The sequence below is a fragment of the Haliotis cracherodii genome, unplaced genomic scaffold (genome assembly GCF_022045235.1).
Source record: "Haliotis cracherodii isolate W230 unplaced genomic scaffold, xgHalCrac1.p SCAF_4, whole genome shotgun sequence".
NCBI classification, from domain to species: Eukaryota; Metazoa; Mollusca; class Gastropoda; order Lepetellida; family Haliotidae; genus Haliotis; species Haliotis cracherodii.
The window spans coordinates 47,267,861-47,288,889 of NW_027266297.1; the positions used below are offsets into that span (position 1 = coordinate 47,267,861).

The window sequence follows — 21,029 nt, forward strand, 5'->3', positions numbered from 1 at the left end:
GATATTAAAAGGACACACTGTACTTCAAATAACTGATGCTACATTTGTTCAAATTATGAGATATTCCTGGGGCAAATAATGTCAGATTTCACTGTAGAAACTGCAAAACATCAGCAAAGAGATGTAATTGTCTTCAATGAACATCAACCATGATACATGACTGCTTGAAGCTGTAATGAACGTGATGGGTCCTCAGTTTCCATGACAACTAGTCACCTGTCAAAGTGACATATACTGTATAAATTGTACATAATTAACGACAATATTGTTCAAATCATAGCAATGTAGTGGTACCAATGAGAAGAAGGTAAAATACTATGTATGCAACCCTATCTCTAAGGCAATGCACACCAGAAATAGTGACGAAGAGAAGCCATTGCAAGGTTCCACAGTCAAAGCATCAGGCTAACAAATTTGACCCATATCCTGCTGTTATTTGCACATATCTGCTCACCATTTTCAGCCGGATCACCCTTTTTCGCCGTGGCAGTATTACCCATATCCTTTTCTTGGGTGTAACTCCCCTAAAAGGAGGCTCTTTCGTGAGTGATTGTTACAGAAAATCCAAACACAAGGTCACTATAATATAGTCTACAAGGCCTTTCCACCATGAAAACGAATGGCTGACAACAGTATTCTTCCGTGCCTGCGATCTGACAAACACACTAACACTTTCCTAACTGCAATGTCTAGTGTGGAAAATCCTATTTGGAAGTCCTTGTCTTGATGAAATATACACACTAAATACAACAAGGCGAGTAAAATCGTAAGATCGATGGTGAATGTTTGGGAATTATTTTCTCTCGCGGCTGTCGAGTCGTTCTCAGACTGCGCAGTGTATTATGGGATGTAGGTCGTAAACATTATGTATTCCTCCAGTGTGGCTTGAGAGGGCCTCTTTGCTGTACATGCTTCAATAAAGGCATGAATACTTGCTAGTTTTTAGTTCAGCTTCCTGCAATTTTGTGCTTTTAGACACACACATTAGTATATATATAATAGGCCCTATATGCTCTGAATTTTTTAACACTCTATCGCCTAGGCCTAATGAATGCGCACATGAGACTTGCCTTTGACGACCTAGTCTAATAATAGCCTACAAGTATGAAATGTGAAAAGTCTTCCAAAATCGTACTATATCCATGATATAACAATGCTAAACTCTAAACTGAGCCTCGTGAATCTGTGTGTGTCAGTGAGACGTTGATTGTATAATTTTTGTAGCCGCTAACTTTGTTAAAGTACATAAGACGGGAGCCATACAGCCAACCACAGGACCATGCCGGCTCTAGCCTAGATATAACTTGGCTAATAATAATAACAAACTCGCAAATTGAGGTAATATAGCAAAAGTATGAAATTATTTAATCGACGATCAAAAGCAGAGACAAATAAATATGAAAAGACAGAGACCCCAAAGTTTGTCTTTTAGGTATTTCTCATCTGTAGACAGCAAAATTACGACGCCCCAAACGTAGCCTAGCCTAATATCGAACCGACCAAAAACGTACAAAAAGATGAGTGATAAATGGGTTTTGAATGACTCGAACTGAATTCAACTTGTTATTTGGAGCGAGCCTAACGCCTACTTTCCAAACAAGTCATAAACCTTTTATAGGATGAATTCGTGCAAAACATACAATCACAAGTACCCGCGAATCACAATATTATACCAAGACTCCCAAAGCGTCTACCCAAAATATAGCGTTGATACTGATCTTGTCACACCAAGATCATTTGCCTTATAGGCCTAGACAGAGCATCACAGGACTTATCTTTCATCCATCAGTAAAAGCATGTGAACGATAAACAAACCTACCCTCGGACATGGGTTTACCTTCCTCAAGGTCCATACTTTGTTTATTTTTCACAATGATTTGTGGCATTGTTATTGACGTTCTAGAATTTAAAATGGCGATAACGTTAGCGCGTCTCGTCAATTAACGGGGAATCTCGCGCTATTAGCCTAATGATAGACTCGATTTTCATTTAAATCCGCTTTACAAGGGCTTCAGATGAACATGAAAATATACGTACAGGTGAAGCTATGTTATTGCTAACTAATTATGAGGTTGGTGTATTATTTTAGTGATTGCAAACCGATTTGGCAATTTGTCGCCACGGGGAAGCCGAATAACTGGCTAGCGAGATAGACAGATCAAGGGCGTCAAATAAAACTGTTTTCTATGTTTAAAAAATCCGTGTGTGTGTGTGTGTGTGTGTGTGTGTTGCCCCCCCCCCCCCCCCCCCCCCCCCCCTTCTTCTGGATGCACCAGTGTGTATGGTTATGGTATTTTTACGCATGCAAATAAACAATTTACTGTAGTAACTGCCTATTTAGGATGGCTACAAGCAAATGTAGTGTGTGTGGTGAAATAGCGTTGGTGTATATACATATACACAAGACAGTGCAGATGATCATTTCAAGAAATACTGGACCCATAACAGTCTATTTGCTTCGGGGCAATTCTATATTTAACATTAACATCTCAAGGCTGGTTCCTTTTGTCACTGTTACTAAGAATAGTGTAATGCAATTTCGTTGTTTTCTACGCGTCGTTGATCACAAGAACTACTCCATATACTCAGACGTTTGTAGTCAGTCGCTATACATAAAGGAATAAAGGAGATTTGACAAGCACAAATATCTGGAATGTGTGCTTACACACCCGAAGAGAATACTTAATTATATATGTCATGCAACGCTCGAATATATGAATATATGAACACACACACACACACACACACACACACACACACACACACACACACACACACACACGTGTGTATGTGTGTGTGCGTGTGTGTGCGCGCATTAATTTAGTGCTCAGGAAGGATGAGTGGAATGGATGTTTACTCCGTGTCTGTGGCTCCCATGTCAAATGTCATGCAACGCTCGAATATAATTTCTGCTTTGCAATGTCATTGCGATTTCTGATCAATACTTAGGCTAGTCCAGAATAATAAGATTCAAACTAATGAATCTGGTGTCGCTTGAAGAGGCAGTGCAAGCAATAAAGCATCGCCTAGTCCCTTCATGTATGACAGTTACCACTGTCATCCAATGTGCAAGGCTGTTCTCGACATTATTCATTATGATATAACAATGGCATACGTGGTGATCATACGGCATACCGTCCCATAAAGACACCTCACAAGGCATACACCACTGCTGTATGTCATAGTGCTCCATAAAATGCAACATGCAAAGCGTGCATCACAACTGTGTGCCACTGTGTTCTGTAAGTCAGCAACATGCATTCATATGAATGTACGTTACAGTGTCCTTAGGTAAGCCACAAACAAAGAGTACACATGGATGTACGCCATGGTGTCCTCAGGTAAACCACAAACATGTTACACATATGGATGTACGTCACAGTGTCCTTAGGTAAGCCACAAACAAGGTACACATGGATGTACGTCACAGTGTCCTTAGGTAAGCCACAAACAAGGTACACATATAGATGTACGTCACAGTGTCCTTAGGTAAGCCACAAACAAGGTACACATATAGATGTACGTCACAGTGTCATTAAGTAAGCCACAAACAAGGTACACATATGGATGTACGTCACAGTGTCCTGAGGTAAACCACAAACAAGGAACCAATATGGAAGTACGTCAAGATGTCCTTAGGTAAGCCACAAACAAGGCTCGCTTATGGATGTACGTCACGGTGTGCTTAGGTAAGCTACAAACAAAGTGTACATGTGGATGTACGTTACAGTGTCCTTAGGTAAGCAAAAAGAAAACAAGGTACACTTATGGATGTACGTCACAGTGTCCGTAGATAAGCCACAAACAAGGTACGCATATGGATGTACGAGTTTAGTGTGAGTGGAGCAACATGCAGGACATCCACGACAGTTGTGTGTGAAAGTGAGCAACATACAGGACATCCACGACAGTTGTGTGTGAGGGGAGTAACATGCAGGACATCCACGACAGTTGTGTGTGAAAGTGAGCAACATACAGGACATCCACGACAGTTGTGTGTGAGTGGATCAACATGCAGGACATCCACGACAGTTGTGTGTGAGTGTGAGCAACATGCAGGGAATCCACGACAGTTGTGTGTGAGGGGAGCAACATGCAGGACATCCACGACAGTTGTGTGTGAGGGGAGTAACATGCAGGTCATCCACGACAGTTGTGTGTGAGTGTGAGCAACATGCAGGTCATCCACGACAGTTGTGTGTGTGAGTGAGCAACATGCAGGACATCCACGACAGTTGTGTGTGAGGGGAGTAACATGCAGGACATCCACGACAGTTGAGTGTGAGAGTGAGCAACATACAGGACATCCACGACAGTTGTGTGTGAGTGGAGCAACATGCAGGACATCCACGACAGTTGTGTGTGAAAGTGAGCAACATGCAGGACATCCACGACAGTTGTGTGTGAGGGGAGCAACATACAGGACATCCACGACAGTTGAGTGTGAGAGTGAGCAACATGCAGGACATCCACGACAGTTGTGTGTGAGGGGAGCAACATGCAGGACATCCACGACAGTTGTGTGTGAGGGGAGTAACATGCAGGACATCCACGACAGTTGAGTGTGAGAGTGAGCAACATGCAGGACATCCACGACAGTTGTGTGTGAGTGGAGCAACATGCAGGACATCCACGACAGTTGTGTGTGAAAGTGAGCAACATGCAGGACATCCACGACAGTTGTGTGTGAGAGTGAGCAACATACAGGACATCCACGACAGTTGTGTGTGAGTGGAGCAACATGCAGGACATCCACGACAGTTGTGTGTGAGGGGAGTAACATGCAGGACATCCACGACAGTTGTGTGTGAGAGTGAGCAACATACAGGACATCCACGACAGTTGTGTGTGAGTGGAGCAGCATGCAGGACATCCACGACAGTTGTGTGTGAGTGGAGCAACATGCAGGACATCCACGACAGTTGTGTGTGAAAGTGAGCAACATGCAGGACATCCACGACAGTTGTGTGTGAAAGTGAGCAACATGCAGGACATCCACGACAGTTGTGTGTGAGTGGAGCAACATGCAGGACATCCACGACAGTTGTGTGTGAGGGGAGCAACATACAGGACATCCACGACGGTTGTGTGTGAGGGGAGCAGCATGCAGGACATCCACGACAGTTGTGTGTGAGGGGAGCAACATGCAGGACATCCACGACGGTTGTGTGTGAGGGGAGCAGCATGCAGGACATCCACGACAGTTGTGTGAGAAAGTGAGCAGCATGCAGGACATCCACGACAGTTGTGTGTGAGGGGAGCAACATGCAGGACATCCACGACAGTTGTGTGTGAGGGGAGCAGCATGCAGGACATCCACGACAGTTGTGTGTGAAAGTGAGCAACATGCAGGACATCCACGACAGTTGTGTGTGAGGGGAGCAACATGCAGGACATCCACGACAGTTTTGTGTGAAAGTGAGCAACATGCAGGACATCCACGACAGTTGTGTGTGAGTGTGAGCAACATGCAGGTCATCCACGACAGTTGTGTGTGTGAGTGAGCAACATGCAGGACATCCACGACAGTTGTGTGTGAGGGGAGTAACATGCAGGACATCCACGACAGTTGAGTGTGAGAGTGAGCAACATACAGGACATCCACGACAGTTGTGTGTGAGAGTGAGCAAAATGCAGGACATCCACGACAGTTGTGTGTGAGGGGAGCAACATGCAGGACATCCACGACAGTTGTGTGTTAGGGGAGCAGCATGCAGGACATCCACGACAGTTGTGTGTGAGTGGAGCAACATGCAGGACATCCACGACAGTTGTGTGTGAGGGGAGCAACATGCAGGACATCCACGACAGTTGAGTGTGAGAGTGAGCAACATACAGGACATCCACGACAGTTGTGTGTGAGGGGAGCAGCATGCAGGACATCCACGACAGTTGTGTGTGAGGGGAGCAACATACAGGACATCCACGACAGTTGTGTGTGAGGGGAGCAGCATGCAGGACATCCACGACAGTTGTGTGTGAAAGTGAGCAACATGCAGGACATCCACGACAGTTGTGTGTGAGGGGAGCAACATGCAGGACATCCACGACAGTTGAGTGTGAGAGTGAGCAACATACAGGACATCCACGACAGTTGTGTGTGAGGGGAGCAGCATGCAGGACATCCACGACAGTTGTGTGTGAGGGGAGCAACATACAGGACATCCACGACAGTTGTGTGTGAGGGGAGCAGCATGCAGGACATCCACGACAGTTGTGTGTGAAAGTGAGCAACATGCAGGACATCCACGACAGTTGTGTGTGAGGGGAGCAACATGCAGGACATCCACGACAGTTTTGTGTGAAAGTGAGCAACATGCAGGACATCCACGACAGTTTTGTGTGAAAGTGAGCAACATGCAGGACATCCACGACAGTTGTGTGTGAGGGGAGCAACATGCAGGACATCCACGACAGTTGTGTGTGAAAGTGGGCAACATGCAGGACATCCACGACAGTTGTGTGTGAGTGGATCAACATGCAGGACATCCACGATAGTTGTGTGTGAAAGTGAGCAGCATGCAGGACATCCACGACAGTTGTGTGTGAGGGGAGCAACATGCAGGACATCCACGACGGTTGTGTGTGAAAGTGGGCAACATGCAGGACATCCACCACAGTTGTGTTTGACGGGAGCAGCATGCAGGACATCCACGACAGTTGTGTGTGAGGGGAGCAACATGCAGGGAATCCACGACAGTTGTGTGTGAGGGGAGTAACATGCAGGACATCCACGACAGTTGTGTGTGAGGGGAGTAACATGCAGGAAATCCACGACAGTTGTGTGTGAGGGGAGTAACATGCAGGACATCCACGACAGTTGTGTGTGAAAGTGAGCAGCATGCAGGACATCCGCGACAGATGTGTGTGAGGGGAGCAACATGCAGGGAATCCACGACAGTTGTGTGTGAGGGGAGTAACATGCAGGACATCCACGACAGTTGTGTGTGAGGGGAGTAACATGCAGGAAATCCACGACAGTTGTGTGTGAGGGGAGTAACATGCAGGACATCCGCGACAGTTGTGTGTGAGAGTGAGCAACATGCAGGACATCCACGACAGTTGTGTGTGAGAGTGAGCAACATGCAGGACATCCACGACAGTTGTGTGTGAGGGGAGCAACATGCAGGACATCCACGACAGTTGTGTGTCAGTGTGAGCAACATGCAGGACATCCACGACATTTGTGTGTGAGGGGAGCAACATGAAGGACATCCACGACAGTTGTGTGTGAGAGTGAGCAACATACAGGACATCCACGACAGGTGTGTTGTGTGTCCGTGAGGAACATGAGCAAACAGATGTTTCAGAAAATGCTCTTTCTCAATGTAATAATTGTGCTTCACGACATGTATACATTTGCATGGAAGTGGTGATCTGTCATTAATTATATTAGATATATTTCTTTGTACCCGCGACTCCACGTCCCCAAGTCCTGGTCGTGTTGCCTATGCTTATACTTGGATGATTTTTTTTCAATGGTCAGTAAATCAGAAATGTATTTTTTCGTACAAAATTGTAGGATTACGACGCCTTTCGCGCAGGGGATAGGTCAAGATCTTTGCTAAGCGAAGGAATATGCAGGAAAAAATTGTTGCCAATCCATATGTACATTCATCTCTCCATTGTGTGTGGTACGTCAGTATATAGTTAAACACAACAACAACATTTTATAGACAATTATGTTACAATCATGTTTGATGGAAGTGTGACGTCCGTTTCATGTGATGTCTTATTCTAACTTGCTACAGAAAAGTTCATATTGTCCGACTGAATAGAATATTGTTGTTAAAATAGTGTAAGAGGTAAATGTTGTCTCCAACATATACGCCGTGTTATTATGTTCAGATGCCGCAAAGAAGCCAAGCGCTTAGTCAGTGGAGCGTGCTCAGCCCTCCCTTCCTTACAATATCTCCCATGTGTAGTCATAATACCCCGCTATAACACCTTGTACGGGGATTTACCGGAGATGATTCGAGTTTGAGTGCCGTTTATTGATAATCACCACACATAACAATCAACTGATGTGAGGAGCCGTATGTATACAAATATATGGCCCTGGACGTCTGCTTAAATGGTTACGATGGACTCTAAACTTACCGTCCCACAAGTATAACCTTTGCAATTCCCTTCTCATGCGATCGTCTTTGACACGAGTGGCCTCCCGCGGGTCATACTTCTTCAGAAGCTGCCCCTTGTCTCTCCTTAGTGGGGGGAGGTCGGGACAGCTAGCGCCCTTTCCAGGGGATGCCTTTAATTTACTTTCCTCCTTCTTTCTGTTCTTTTTATCAGAATCAAACAGATCCAGGAAGAAATCCATCTTTGGATTCGACTGTAACCCAGTCTCTTTGTTGTGATACTCGCATCCGTCACTATCTCGGGATCAGATCGCAACAAACTTCGTACAATTCTTACTGTACTTCCACAATCTTTCCTTGACCCAACTAGTTTGTGTCCAGACTCTCTAATGGCAACTAAATTGTGCTCTAGTTTCAATGTTTATGCAGATCCGGTGCTGACGCCAGGAAGCTGTAGAGCGGGGTGCACTCTGCGCCGCACCCTCACACAATAGGAGCAAAGGAAGACAGAAGCTGGCCCACAGGCCGACAGGGCGTTGAGTGATCGAGCGAGACGGGTCACTCAGTTGGACAAAAAGGTGGACTAACCAACATAGGTTCACATTGGAATAAATGGCAACTAAGTTGATACAGTGACAGTGAATAACATAATATATGGGGTGACAGTGAACAGCTTACTATACGGGGTGACAGTGAATGACGTAATATATGGGGTGACTGTGAACACCTTATTATACGGGGTGACAGTGAAAAACGTAATATATGGGTTGACAGTAAATAACTTACCATACGGTATGACAGTGAATGACGTAATATATGGAGTGACAGTGAATAACTTACTATACGGGGTGACAGTGAATGACGTAATATATGGAGTGACAGTGAATAACTTACTATACGGGGTGGCAGTGAATGATGTAATATATGGAGTGACAGTGAATAACTTACTATACGGGGTGACAGTGAATGACGTAATATATGGGGTGACTGAATTATTTAATATACAGGGTGACAGTTAAAAACGTAATATACGGGTGACAGTGAATAACTTACTATACGGGGTGACAGTGAAACACGTAATATACGGGGTGACAGTGAATAACTTACTATACGGTGTGACAGTGAAACACGTAATATAAGGGGTGACAGTGAATAACTTACTATACGGTGTGGCAGTGAAAAACGTAATACATGGGACGACAGTGAATAACTTACAATACGGTGTGACAGTGAATGACGTAATATAAGGGGTGACAGTGAATAACTTACTATACGGTGTGGCAGTGAAAAACGTAATACATGGGACGACAGTGAATAACTTACAATACGGTGTGACAGTGAATGACGTAATATATGGGGTGACAGTGAAAAACGTTATACATGGGACGACAGTGAATAACTTACAATACGGTGTGACAGTGAATGACGTAATATATGGGGTGACAGTGAAAAACGTTATACATGGGACGACAGTGAATAACTTACAATACGGTGTGACAGTGAATGACGTAATATATGGGGTGACAGTGAAAAACGTAATACATGGGACGACAGTGAATAACTTACAATACGGTGTGACAGTGAATGACGTAATATATGGGGTGACAGTGAAAAACGTTATACATGGGACGACAGTGAATAACTTACAATACGGTGTGACAGTGAATGACGTAATATATGGGGTGACAGTGAAAAACGTAATACATGGGACGACAGTGAACAGCTTACTATACGGGGTGACAGTGACTGACGTAATATATGGGGTGACTGTGAACACCTTATTATACGGGGTGACAGTGAAAAACGTAATATATGGGTTGACAGTAAATAACTTACCATACGGTGTGACAGTGAATGACGTAATATATGGAGTGACAGTGAATAACTTACTATACGGGGTGACGGTGAATGACGTAATATATGGGGTGACTGAATAATTTACAATACGGGATGACAGTGAATGACGCAAGATATGGGGTGACTGATTAATTTGATATAAGGGGTGACAGTGAATAACTTACTTTATGGTGTGACAGTGAATGACGTAATATATGGGGTGAGTGATTAATTTAATATACGGGGTGACAGTGAATGACGTAATATAAGGGGATGACAGTGAATAACTTACTATACGGGGTGACAGTGAATGACGTAATATATGGGGGTGAAAGTGAATAACTTACTATACGGTGTGGCAGTGAAACACGTAATATAAGGGGTGACAGTGAATAACTTACTATATGGTGTTACACTGACTGACGTAATATATGGGGTGACAGTGAACAGCTTACTATACGGGGTGACAGTGAATAACGTAATATATGGGATGACAGTGAATAACGTAATATATGGGGTGACAGTGAACAGCTTACTATACGGGGTGACAGTGAATAACGTAATATATGGGGTGACTGTGAAAAACGTAATATATGGGGTGACTGTGAACAACGTAATACGTATATGGGGTGACAGTTAACAACAGTATACATGTATATGATATGTTTAGTAATTGTGTATTGTATCCATCGTATGTCCTGTGACTCTCACGTGTATTGTTTCCTTAGCATGTGCTGTGACTCTCACGTGTAGTGCATCCATAGTGCGTCCCGCGACTCTCACGTGTAGTGTATCCATAGTATTTTCTGTGACTCTCAAGTGTAGTGCATCCATAGTATGTCCCGTGACTCTCACGTGTAGTGTATCCATAGTATTTTCTGTGACTCTCACGTGTAGTGCATCCATAGTGCGTCCCGCGACTCTCACGTGTAGTGTATCCATAGTATTTTCTGTGACTCTCACGTTTAGTGTATCCATTGTATGTCCCGCGACTCTCACGTGAACTGTATCCATAGTATGCACTGTGATTCTCACGTGTAGTGCATCCATAGTATGTCCCGCGACTCTCACGTGTAGTGTATCCATAGTATTTTCTGTGACTCTCACGTGTAGTGCATCCATAGTATGTCCCGCGACTCTCACGCGTATTGCATCCATAGTGCGTCCCGCGACTCTCACGTGTAGTGTATCCATAGTATTTTCTGTGACTCTCACGTGTAGTGCATCCATAATATGTCCCGCGACTCTCACGTGAACTGTATCCATAGTATGCACTGTGATTCTCACGTGTAGTGTATCTTTAGTATGTCCTCCGACTCTCACGTGTAGTGTATCCATAGTGTGCTCTGTGACTCTCACGTGTATTGTATCCATAGTATGTCCCGCGACTCTCACGTGTAGTGTATCTTTAGTATGTCCTCCGACTCTCACGCGTACTGTATCCATAGTGTGCTCTGTGACTCTCACGTGTAGTGTATCCATAGTATGCTCTGTGATTCTCACGTGTAGTGTATCTTTAGTATGTCCTCCGACTCTCACGCGTACTGTATCCATAGTGTGCTCTGTGACTGTCACGTGTAGTGTATCCATAGTATGCTCTGTGATTCTCACGTGTAGATTATCTTTAGTATGTCCTGCGACTCTCACGTGTAGTGTATCCATATTATGTCCTTGTCACTCTCACGTGCATTGTATCCATAGTATGCTCTGTGACTCGCACGTGTACTGTATCCATTGTATGTCCTGTCACTCTCACGTGTATTGTATCCATAGTATGCTCTGTCACTCTCACGTGTACTGTATCCATAGTATGCTCTGTGACTCTGTCCTGTATTCTGTGTGGGGTAACTGTCCCGTGTCCTGTATTCTGTGTGGGGTAACTGTCCCGTGTCCTGTATTCTGTGTGGGGTAACTGTCCCGTGTCCTGTATTCTGTGTGGGGTAACTGTCCCGTGTCCTGTATTCTGTATGGGGTAACTGATTACTACGCGAGGGTTATCGCACTGTGTACAGATTACTACGCAAGCGTTATCGCACTGTGTACTGATTACTACGGGAGGGTTATGGCACTGTGTACAGATTACTACGCAAGGGTTATCGCACTGTGTACAGATTACTACGCAAGCGTTATCGCACTGTGTACAGATTACTACGCAAGCGTTATCGCACTGTGTACAGATTACTACGGGAGGGTTATGGCACTGTGTACAGATTACTACGCAAGGGTTATCGCGCTGTGTACAGATTACTATGCGAGGGTTATGGCACTGTGTACAGATTACTACGGGAGGGTTATGGCACTGTGTACAGATTACTACGGGAGGGTTATGGCACTGTGTACAGATTACTACGCAAGGGTTATGGCACTGTGTACAGATTACTACGGGAGGGTTATGGCACTGTGTACAGATTACTACGCAAGGGTTATCGCGCTGTGTACAGATTACTATGCGAGGGTTATGGCACTGTGTACAAATTACTACATGACGGTTATCGCTGTAGGTACAAATTACTAGGCGAGGGTTATCGCCGTGTGTACAAATTACTACGCAAGGGTTATCGCCGTGTGTACAAATTTCTAGGCGAGGGTTATCGCCGTGTGTACAAATTACTACGCAAGGGTTATCGCCGTGTGTACAAATTTCTAGGCGAGGGTTATCGCCCAGTGTACAAACTACTACACTAGGGTTATCATACTGTGTACCGATTACTACACAAGGGTTATCGCACTGTGTACAGATTACTATGCAGGGGTTATCGCCCTGTGTACAAATTACTACTCGAGGGTTAACGCACTGTTTACAGATTACAACGTGACGGTTATCGCCCTGTGTACAGATTACTGGGCGAGGGTTAACGCACTGTGTACAGTATTCTACTTAATAAATGCTACGTGGAAGATACACTCTCTTGTGGTGACTTCTGTGGTGATTTGACAGTGCACCTCTAACTGTGTATTACATACACAATGTGAATGCCTTACGATATGCAGCCTCGTGGCGGAGAAGCCGGTGAAACGAGATACATCCAATAGACGGCCTGGACGGGTTCACCTCATGCAGCTTATGGACTGTACTTGTTAAGTAATAGCGTATGCCAGTGGCCAGACCAAACACCAAATAAATACTATATCGCATTACATAGACTCAGGGTACGTTTAGAACTTTCAAGTTGGCACAGAACCGGTCGGGTGGGACAGGCCAAACACTGTTACTTCTAACGCGGGGAAGCGATCAGGTGATCGTGTATTACTCCGCGCTCCCCTGCAGCAAGAAGGCGGTTGTAGATATTGGGTTGTATATAGGTACAACATTGACGTCAAGGCATGTCTTGCCATTAGGCATAATGTGCGTCAACATTTAAAGTCGCCTCAAGGTCATTCCATCACAAGCTCACATGGAGTAAGAGTACTTCCGATCACTGCACGGCACACTCAGGTGGCATTACAGGAACTCCATACATGTATTGGTCCATGAATGTGTTGTAATCTGATGGGAAAGACACCAAAATCCTCTCTCATGTAATTTTACTGCCTACAACATACTTTAAAAAAACGGACGGGGTGGGGTCCGGACCCCCTGGACCCTCCTCTGGATCCGCCTATGAATCACTAAAATTAGAAAACGAAGATCATACATTTTCGCTCTGAAATTCTAGTCGACTGAAAAACGGACAATACACTATCATTTTGTACAGAGCACCTGTCATCTTGAAAACCAACACATTTAAATACACGCACGTTGTACAAAAAGAGTTCCTATTTCGCAATGAAGTGCAAACCAACTCCTCCCTTGAGATGCTCGTTCATTTTCTCTAAGTGCCTCGTACATATACTATTTATACACATGCGAGTATGTTCCATGTTATACAGTGATTAAATATGTTTTTGTAATTACTTTATTTTAACAACGTGTAAGTGTTCTAAGACACAAGACACAAACACAGTTCTTCAATGCGGTGTATTTGCGTCCTAAGACAAAACGAGTGATCTCCCTTCAACAAAACACTGATCCTCAGTCCACGAGCATTTTTTGTCCTGACGTTTGTCTAACTTGGGTGGTTTCCTGTGGTATCCTTGGTTTCCAGGGTTGCTGTTAGTCTAACTACTAAGATAAGACTTTTTGGTATACCCGGCAGATAACTATCCAGATACAGGTGGCGAGAGATAGAGGACTGGACAGTGTTGCCTTGGGCAGAATGTGGATAGAGCTAGCTGTTAGTAACACAGTCAGCTGTGAGCGTGCTCAGTTCACTGGAACCATAGTCGACAAGGGAGAGCTTGTTGCGCGCAACGGATCCCTACACTCACCAAGGTCGAGGCAGACGCTCCCTTGGAGCCTTTGCCAAATTACACCAATATAGCTCAGTAGCAATAATGCATATATTTGTAAGTTGAACAATACATTAAAAATACCTATCCGTTGTCTAAATTAAGCAATTAAGCACGCGTGCGTGCGTGCGTTCGTGTGTGTGTGTGTGTGTGTTGCTGCTTGTACTAGTCCGGACTGATGCCGATTTATAGTGCTAGCTGACTGAGATACCATGCCGCAGTTTAACATGAATACCCCGATCAGACACAGTATACTGACTCCGAGCAGACCAGTCCTTGGTTTAGGTATGACGCGGCCGGGGATCGAACCTCAAACCCTCCGCTCTCCGGGCGGACGCTCTACTACTAGACCACAGAGGCGGTCATTTACCCAGTGACCTACGCAGTAAACAGTGTAAGTCAAGTACAACAGACTCGAAGGCATAAAGCTAAACGACGATATGTGGAAGTGTATGAAGTTACATTTATGGAGACATCCGACTACGAAGTTAGACATAAATAGCCTCCATCAACAAAACCACAACATGCCTGTGAATCAATCAGGGAGAGTGCATATACGATGTTGGTAGACACGCTAGTTGAACAAAATTAGAGCTGAACAGGCGGAGAATATTTCAGAACGTGTGCTAATTTTACCAGCATCCCCGGGGAATGGGTGTTGCAAGGAAGGAGGAAGGACGGGTCTATTCGTGGTACAGGGAATATAGCACAACTTATGGCGGTAAAACCGAACATGTAATGAGCCGACAGAAAAATCTTCCCCACATTTGCCTCACCAACAGTTTGCAGGTAAAGGAGAGAGCGAAACGTTCCCATGTGAGGCATTACTACCTGACTCGTACTCTTTTAATTCTATCTCCTTCACCATTAGCGTTAAGACATTGCAATGCTCGACTGCTCATCTTCGGTTTGGATGATAAAGTTGCCTTCACATTGTAATATAATTGTCTTCACACAACAATATAGCTGCCTTCACATGACAATACAGCTGTTTTCACACGACAATATAGCTGCCTTCACACGACAATACAACTGTTTTCACACGACAATATAGATGCCTTCACATTGTAATATAATACCTTCACACGATAACATAGCTGCCTTCACACCGGCAATACAGCTGTCTTCACACGACAATATGACTGCCTTTACATTGTAATACAGCTGCCTTCACACGACAATACAGCAGCCTTCACACGACAATATGGCTGCCTTCACACGACAATATGGCTGCCTTCGCACGACAATACAGCTGCTTTCACAATGCAATATAACACTACCACATTATAATATAGCTTCATTCACACATCAATATAGTTTACTTGCACTGTTAAAGTGAAAATTAAATCGCCAGAGTGAAGGGTATTTTCCAGTCGCATGAAGTACATTTTAAGCTGAGAGACACCTTAAGTATTAAAACAAGAAATTGCGAACAGCATGTCATCGCTGTCATTGATTGTTTGGAGGACGTGGCACGTGCAGTGTGTTGTGCTGGAGATCAACTGTGGTGTTTGGGTAATGATAGTAGAGAAGAATATTCATCAATATATCACAGTTACCATGCTGCACCCAACACTGGGTATAGAGTGCGCGAGATGGGTTTTAGGTCACTTTGACAAGTATTTCAGTTATCTCGTCAGCTAATAGTGAGAGTAATCACCAAAGTGATGCAGGTCTGAACACTTTGGTGAAACCAATGAGCATTGTTCCCACGATTTTAGGATCCAGGCACGCGTAAAGGACGCAAATCTGCACAGCATATTACGGCACCTAAGACAGCTGGGCTGTCCGTGCCCTTTAGCTAAAGAAGGAGCGTCACCTGCCCGAAGGTACAGCTAGGGCATATACAACTCGCCTGACAACTTATATCATGTAAGGTTCCTTTGTTAGGGGTCGGCGGCAGAGCATTAACATAGCATGATCCAATTTATCAAGTTGAAAGTCAAAACTGTTTTTTCAGGAACACGTTATTTGTGGACGATCATAGGGGATATTATAATTCCAAAGTCGCCTCTGAGAGGCCATTAGGCTCACCATCTGCAGTAAGAGCGAATGTCCATTATGATACATCATAATTTTTCTCGAATTGCAGAGATCGTAGGATAAGCTTACGTACTGTGTCGTGTCATATGTCAAGTCGCTGGCACTCTATCTACAAGCACATCTAGCGTGTATTGTGTCGACCCTGGCCAAACGTAATACAATACACCTATACCACTCGTCTATACACCCTATTAAAATGCCTGGGGTTGACTTGTGTACATTTTTAGGAGGCGAACAATTCGTGGATGGCACTAGAGACCATTCTGTCCCATTTTTTTTTCATGCTTGCAGACACTCATCCTTGCAAGCATTCCTTATAACGTTCAGTAGGAGACTTAAAACCCCCCGCACTTTACTGTCTGTTTCATGGTATGAACGTATTCGTGTAAGATACAAACTGAAACCATTGTGATGACTATCATTTGACAGGAACATTAGCCGTAAATACGAAACATTTCTTTGTCAAATTATGTTGGCTGTCAATGGTCAGCTGATCAAAAACGACATTGCATATGCAGAAGATTGTGAGTCGATGTCATTTGTCATATATTTTCTGATTTGGACCTTCAGATAGTAGTACAGAATTAATAAATCAATGGACAATGGCATACCTCCTTTCAGTCACGAATCAGCCTCTTTGTATTACTCGTATGTATTGCGTACAATGCTATTAGCCATAGAACGTTGGGAGACATGTTAGACTATCAACTTACGCATATCAAGCGGGTATAAAGGGTGATCGATCTTCTTTCAATGACAGTCCATGAACATACTTTATATCATTACCCTGCCACGTTAAACGTTCACAGTGAATAAGCATGTATTGTATAATAAAACATGGCGACACAAAGCAATGAGCTCAGCATAGCGTTACCAAACAAAACTATTCAGGTGTTATCCTGCTTTGTCTTTGCCATCTCCAATTACATTGTTGTATCTGCTCTTCTCTGTCTGTGATTGTGTTTAACCATTTGAATATGAGTGTATGTAAATGGTCCCCCTGGGCATTCCGTTTTAGAATTGGCCCCTAGCAACCTATAACTGTCGCCTGACGTCTCGGCTAGGAGGTCAGGCTCGCTGACTTGGTTGAATTTGTGTTATCGAGCCCCGACGGCGAATATCGATGCTCATAATATCAAACACTGCTTTCTCTGGTCTAATCAATTATTTAGTGTTATTTGAGCATGCATGTGCTGAGTGTGTGAAACGACACACCAGCGCATCCCCCATTACAAACAGCTCGATATATTGAACGGTACGATTCAACATTGCATCTTTTGTACATACTTAAAAACACTATTTTCAAGGAAAATAAATTTTATCAAACTTTAACACAGTTGAAGACCTTTTACTTCAGTGATATCCAGCCAACCATTAGACCATTATTATGATTCATATCCACAAGCTCTCATATATTGGTGTCGCACCAACGCTTTCACAACATATTACCATCCTTCAACCAGTGAAAAGACGTGTCTACATTGCTCAAGTTCTAACTGGAATTGAAACATTGTAAAACGCTATAAGAGAGGGCAACTATGCACTCCATTCGTTTCACATATGTACGTGACTAACACTACCGATACTACTAATAATAAACACAGAAACGTTTTCAGCCTAACAGAGGGGAAACTAGGAAGCTATCCACAGATGTGCAAGACTTCAATGGAGCATTTTGTTTCCATGGCAACTGTAGAGTTCTCCCTCCTCGCCATCTCCCATGTAAACTTTGGAGAAGTTGTATATGGATGTAAACACAGTGAGAACTGGCTGGCAAGCACAGAACACCAGCCTCTTCATCCCAACCAAAAGCTGCAGGGACATTGCTTGTTATTCTCATTCCAGAAAAAGCTCCTAAAATGATAGCTTTTAGCTTGTTTAGCGTTCCATCCCGAGTGTGTGTTTCTAGGTCATGTCGGGTAGTCAGTGTGTTACCGTTCCATATCTACACCACGCTGATCGCTATAGTCTTATTGATAAAGCTACACAATAATATCTCAATCCTGTCAGGACAACCTTTCAAGTAGCTTGTTTAGTCGGTCAAAGAGATTATCGCTAAAGTGATTACACCTACTTAGATATACCATATTACAGTGCTACCCTGAAACGCTGGACATGTATTGCATGTTCGTAGCATTTTTTGCAGTGTATAAGGCGCCCTGCGGATTTATCAACAACCTTAGTTACATGCCAATGTCAACAAGCACACAGTGAGGGCTTACCTCCATGATATCTTTGAATACTGCTATTGTTTCTAAAAAAATCGCAATAACGTTATTTCGAAACAGGACACAGCACTCCAACCGAGTGTTTCTAATAGGTTAGAGAAATGCATGTTAGTGTTCGACAGTTAATGGAGCAAAAAGTACTTACAAAATGTCTTAGCATCGCCAGACTTTGAACTTTCTGCCATTTCGAATCAACCCAATGCAATCGATCAGCAGTACTCCTTGCGTTAATGGCACTGTCACCGCCCAAACACGTTGTGAAAATAACAGTGTACAATGTCAGTCGAGACAGGTGTCCAGAAAATTATTAATTTTCTTTGGTACTTGTGGTCCACAAGGAGACGCGAGGCCCTAATGATGCCAAGGGACGGAAGGTGGGTGGTGTGCGCCGACTCCGCACCACTACAAAGTACGTCCTGTAGTACAGCCCCGCCTCAACATTCAACTGTTATCGCTGTAGGAGCGAGCTCGCGAACTTCGGTCGGTAAGCAGGGTTCGAGTCCAAGCAGGGGTTGTTGCTTACTCTTGTTAAATGGCTCAAAATGAGATTTACTCGAGCTGTCGTCGAGAGCTAACGGTTATTCAAGCCAAACAATAACGTAGGAGGAGTATGGCTAGAACTGAAACGCTCGACTTCACCGGCGCTGAGGTAAACCATTACCAAAACGTCCTTCTTGAATATAGGTCTGCTATAGCTAGCTTCAGGTACAATATAACGAGACGCGCTCTCTTCACTTAGTCTGTTTGCACAGATTTGTCTTCAGGGTTTGGAAGAATGATGCAAGGGAGTGATTTTTCTGAGAAATTATAAGCACATACATGTTTCTTTCACATCATCATTCACTTAATGAATTCTTTTTTGTAGCGATATAATTAAGGATTGGCTGTGCATTTCTCTCGGTTCATTGAGGTATGAATCGAAAAACCGATGTGCAAACTGTATGTATCCGCGTATTCATACAGTTTGCACATCGGCTAGTCAGACTGTAACGAGCCGGAACAAATGTGTCCGGGAGAAGGCGGCTGTTTGAAATGACATAGTCAGTTACCGCCAGATTCGAACATTAGTTCCCTGAGAACGGGAAGACCTAGTTGGAAAAATGCTAGTTAGAAATGAAACCCGAAGAAATGAAAGTTGTGGCACCGAGGCGAGCGGGACAAAAACAGGCGAGCGAGTCTGCACATTTGCAGTTTCATTCCTTCTCGGCCCTGGGTCTCAAGGGTTGTATGGACAAGGAATATGCATGAAAGTAGCTAAATGACCACTGCATGGCGATACACGTGAGCAGAAAGGGAATTCCCTCGACTGTAATATTAGGATTCCCCGACATTCCGTAGTAATAAAGGTAGTAAGCCTCGGTGGGCATGGCTTACTTTTTTCATTCATTGGGAAATGAATGGTATAACACGTGACCAATTCAGCTAATCAGAATGCAGGAATTTCAATGACCACAGGGAAAATTTACTTATTATTTCTTGAATGATATTTGTAGCGGAACATGTTATAAATTATGTGAGTCAATGACTAAAACAAAGTACAGTTTGTTGTGTTCTTTAAACATAACCCGCGGATGGCTCACGTTCATTCCTGTTTTCTCTCTCTCGATAAGCTTGCACGTAACACATCGAATTATATGCATGCATGTCTCCATCCTCCCAGCTGCTACTTTACACTGACTAGATAGATGCAAGCACCTGGCCCCCTGGATCACGCAGCGTATCTAGATCAAAGGTCCAACGGAACACCAAATAGTGAACTCGGTGGTGATAACAAAGTGCTACAATAACATTAATCGACGCTTCTAGCTCGTGTGTAACAGAGTGACATGTAATATGCTGTACTCGCTTGCATCAGAGAGACATATTTAATATGATGTACTCGTGAATATCAGAGAGACATATATAATATGATGTACTCGCTTGTATCAGAGAGACATATATGATATGATGTACTCGTGAATATCAGAGAGACATATTTAATATGATGTACTCGTGAATATCAGACAGACATATATAATATGATGTACTCATGTGTATCAGACAGACATATATAATATGATGTACTCGTGTGTATCAGACAGACATATATAATATTCTGTACTCGTGTGTATCAGACAGACGTATAGCATGCTGTTCTCGCTTGTATCAGAGAGGCATATAAAATATGCTGTACTCGCTTGTATCAGAGACACATATATAATGTGCTGTACTCGCTTGTATCAGACAGACATATATACTATGCTGTACTCGTGTATATCAGAGAGACGTATAAAACCCTGTTCTCGCTTGTATCAGAGAGGCATATATAATATGCTGTACTCGCTTGTATCAGAGACACATATATAATGTGCTGTACTCGCTTGTATCAGACAAACATATATAATATGCTGTACTCGTGTATATCAGAGAGACGTATAAAACCCTGTTCTCGCTTGTATCAGAGAGACATATATAATATGCTGTACTCGCTTGTATCAGAGACACATATATAATGTGCTGTACTCGCTTGTATCAG

At 43.7% G+C, this 21,029-nt stretch overlaps 2 protein-coding genes across 6 annotated transcripts in view; one reads left to right on the plus strand and one right to left on the minus strand.

Moving 5' to 3' along the window:
* Positions 1 to 18,895, minus strand: part of LOC139478925 (cAMP-dependent protein kinase catalytic subunit alpha-like) — a 78,071-nt gene extending 59,176 nt beyond the window's left edge. For 2 of the 5 annotated variants that reach the window (XM_071261616.1, XM_071261615.1), the window contains exon 1: positions 8,101 to 8,537. In XM_071261616.1, the coding sequence (XP_071117717.1) occupies positions 8,101 to 8,320 (220 nt within the window). In that variant the 5' untranslated portion in view covers positions 8,321 to 8,537. Of the gene's footprint in view, positions 1 to 454; positions 822 to 8,100; positions 8,538 to 18,659 lie in introns of those variants that run through there. The other 3 variants (XM_071261618.1, XM_071261613.1, XM_071261617.1) reach the window with 3 other exon arrangements.
* On the plus strand, positions 8,468 to 10,554 carry LOC139478285 (iron-regulated protein FrpC-like). The gene is made up of 4 exons (XM_071260698.1): positions 8,468 to 8,531; positions 8,712 to 9,086; positions 9,579 to 9,920; positions 10,358 to 10,554. The coding sequence occupies exons 1-4, from the start codon at positions 8,468 to 8,470 to the stop codon at positions 10,552 to 10,554; spliced, it is 978 nt and encodes a 325-aa protein (XP_071116799.1).
* Positions 18,896 to 21,029: the final 2,134 nt, after the last annotated feature.

Coding starts and splice junctions, on each gene's coding strand:
- LOC139478285 (XM_071260698.1), top strand. CDS start 8,468: ATGGCAACTAAATTGTGCTCTAGTTTCAATGTTTATGCAGATCCGGTG. Junction 8,532..8,711: donor GGTGCTGACGCCAGGAAGCT/GTAGAGCGGGGT, acceptor AAGTTGATACAG/TGACAGTGAATAACATAATA. Junction 9,087..9,578: donor TGAATTATTTAATATACAGG/GTGACAGTTAAA, acceptor ACGGTGTGACAG/TGAATGACGTAATATATGGG.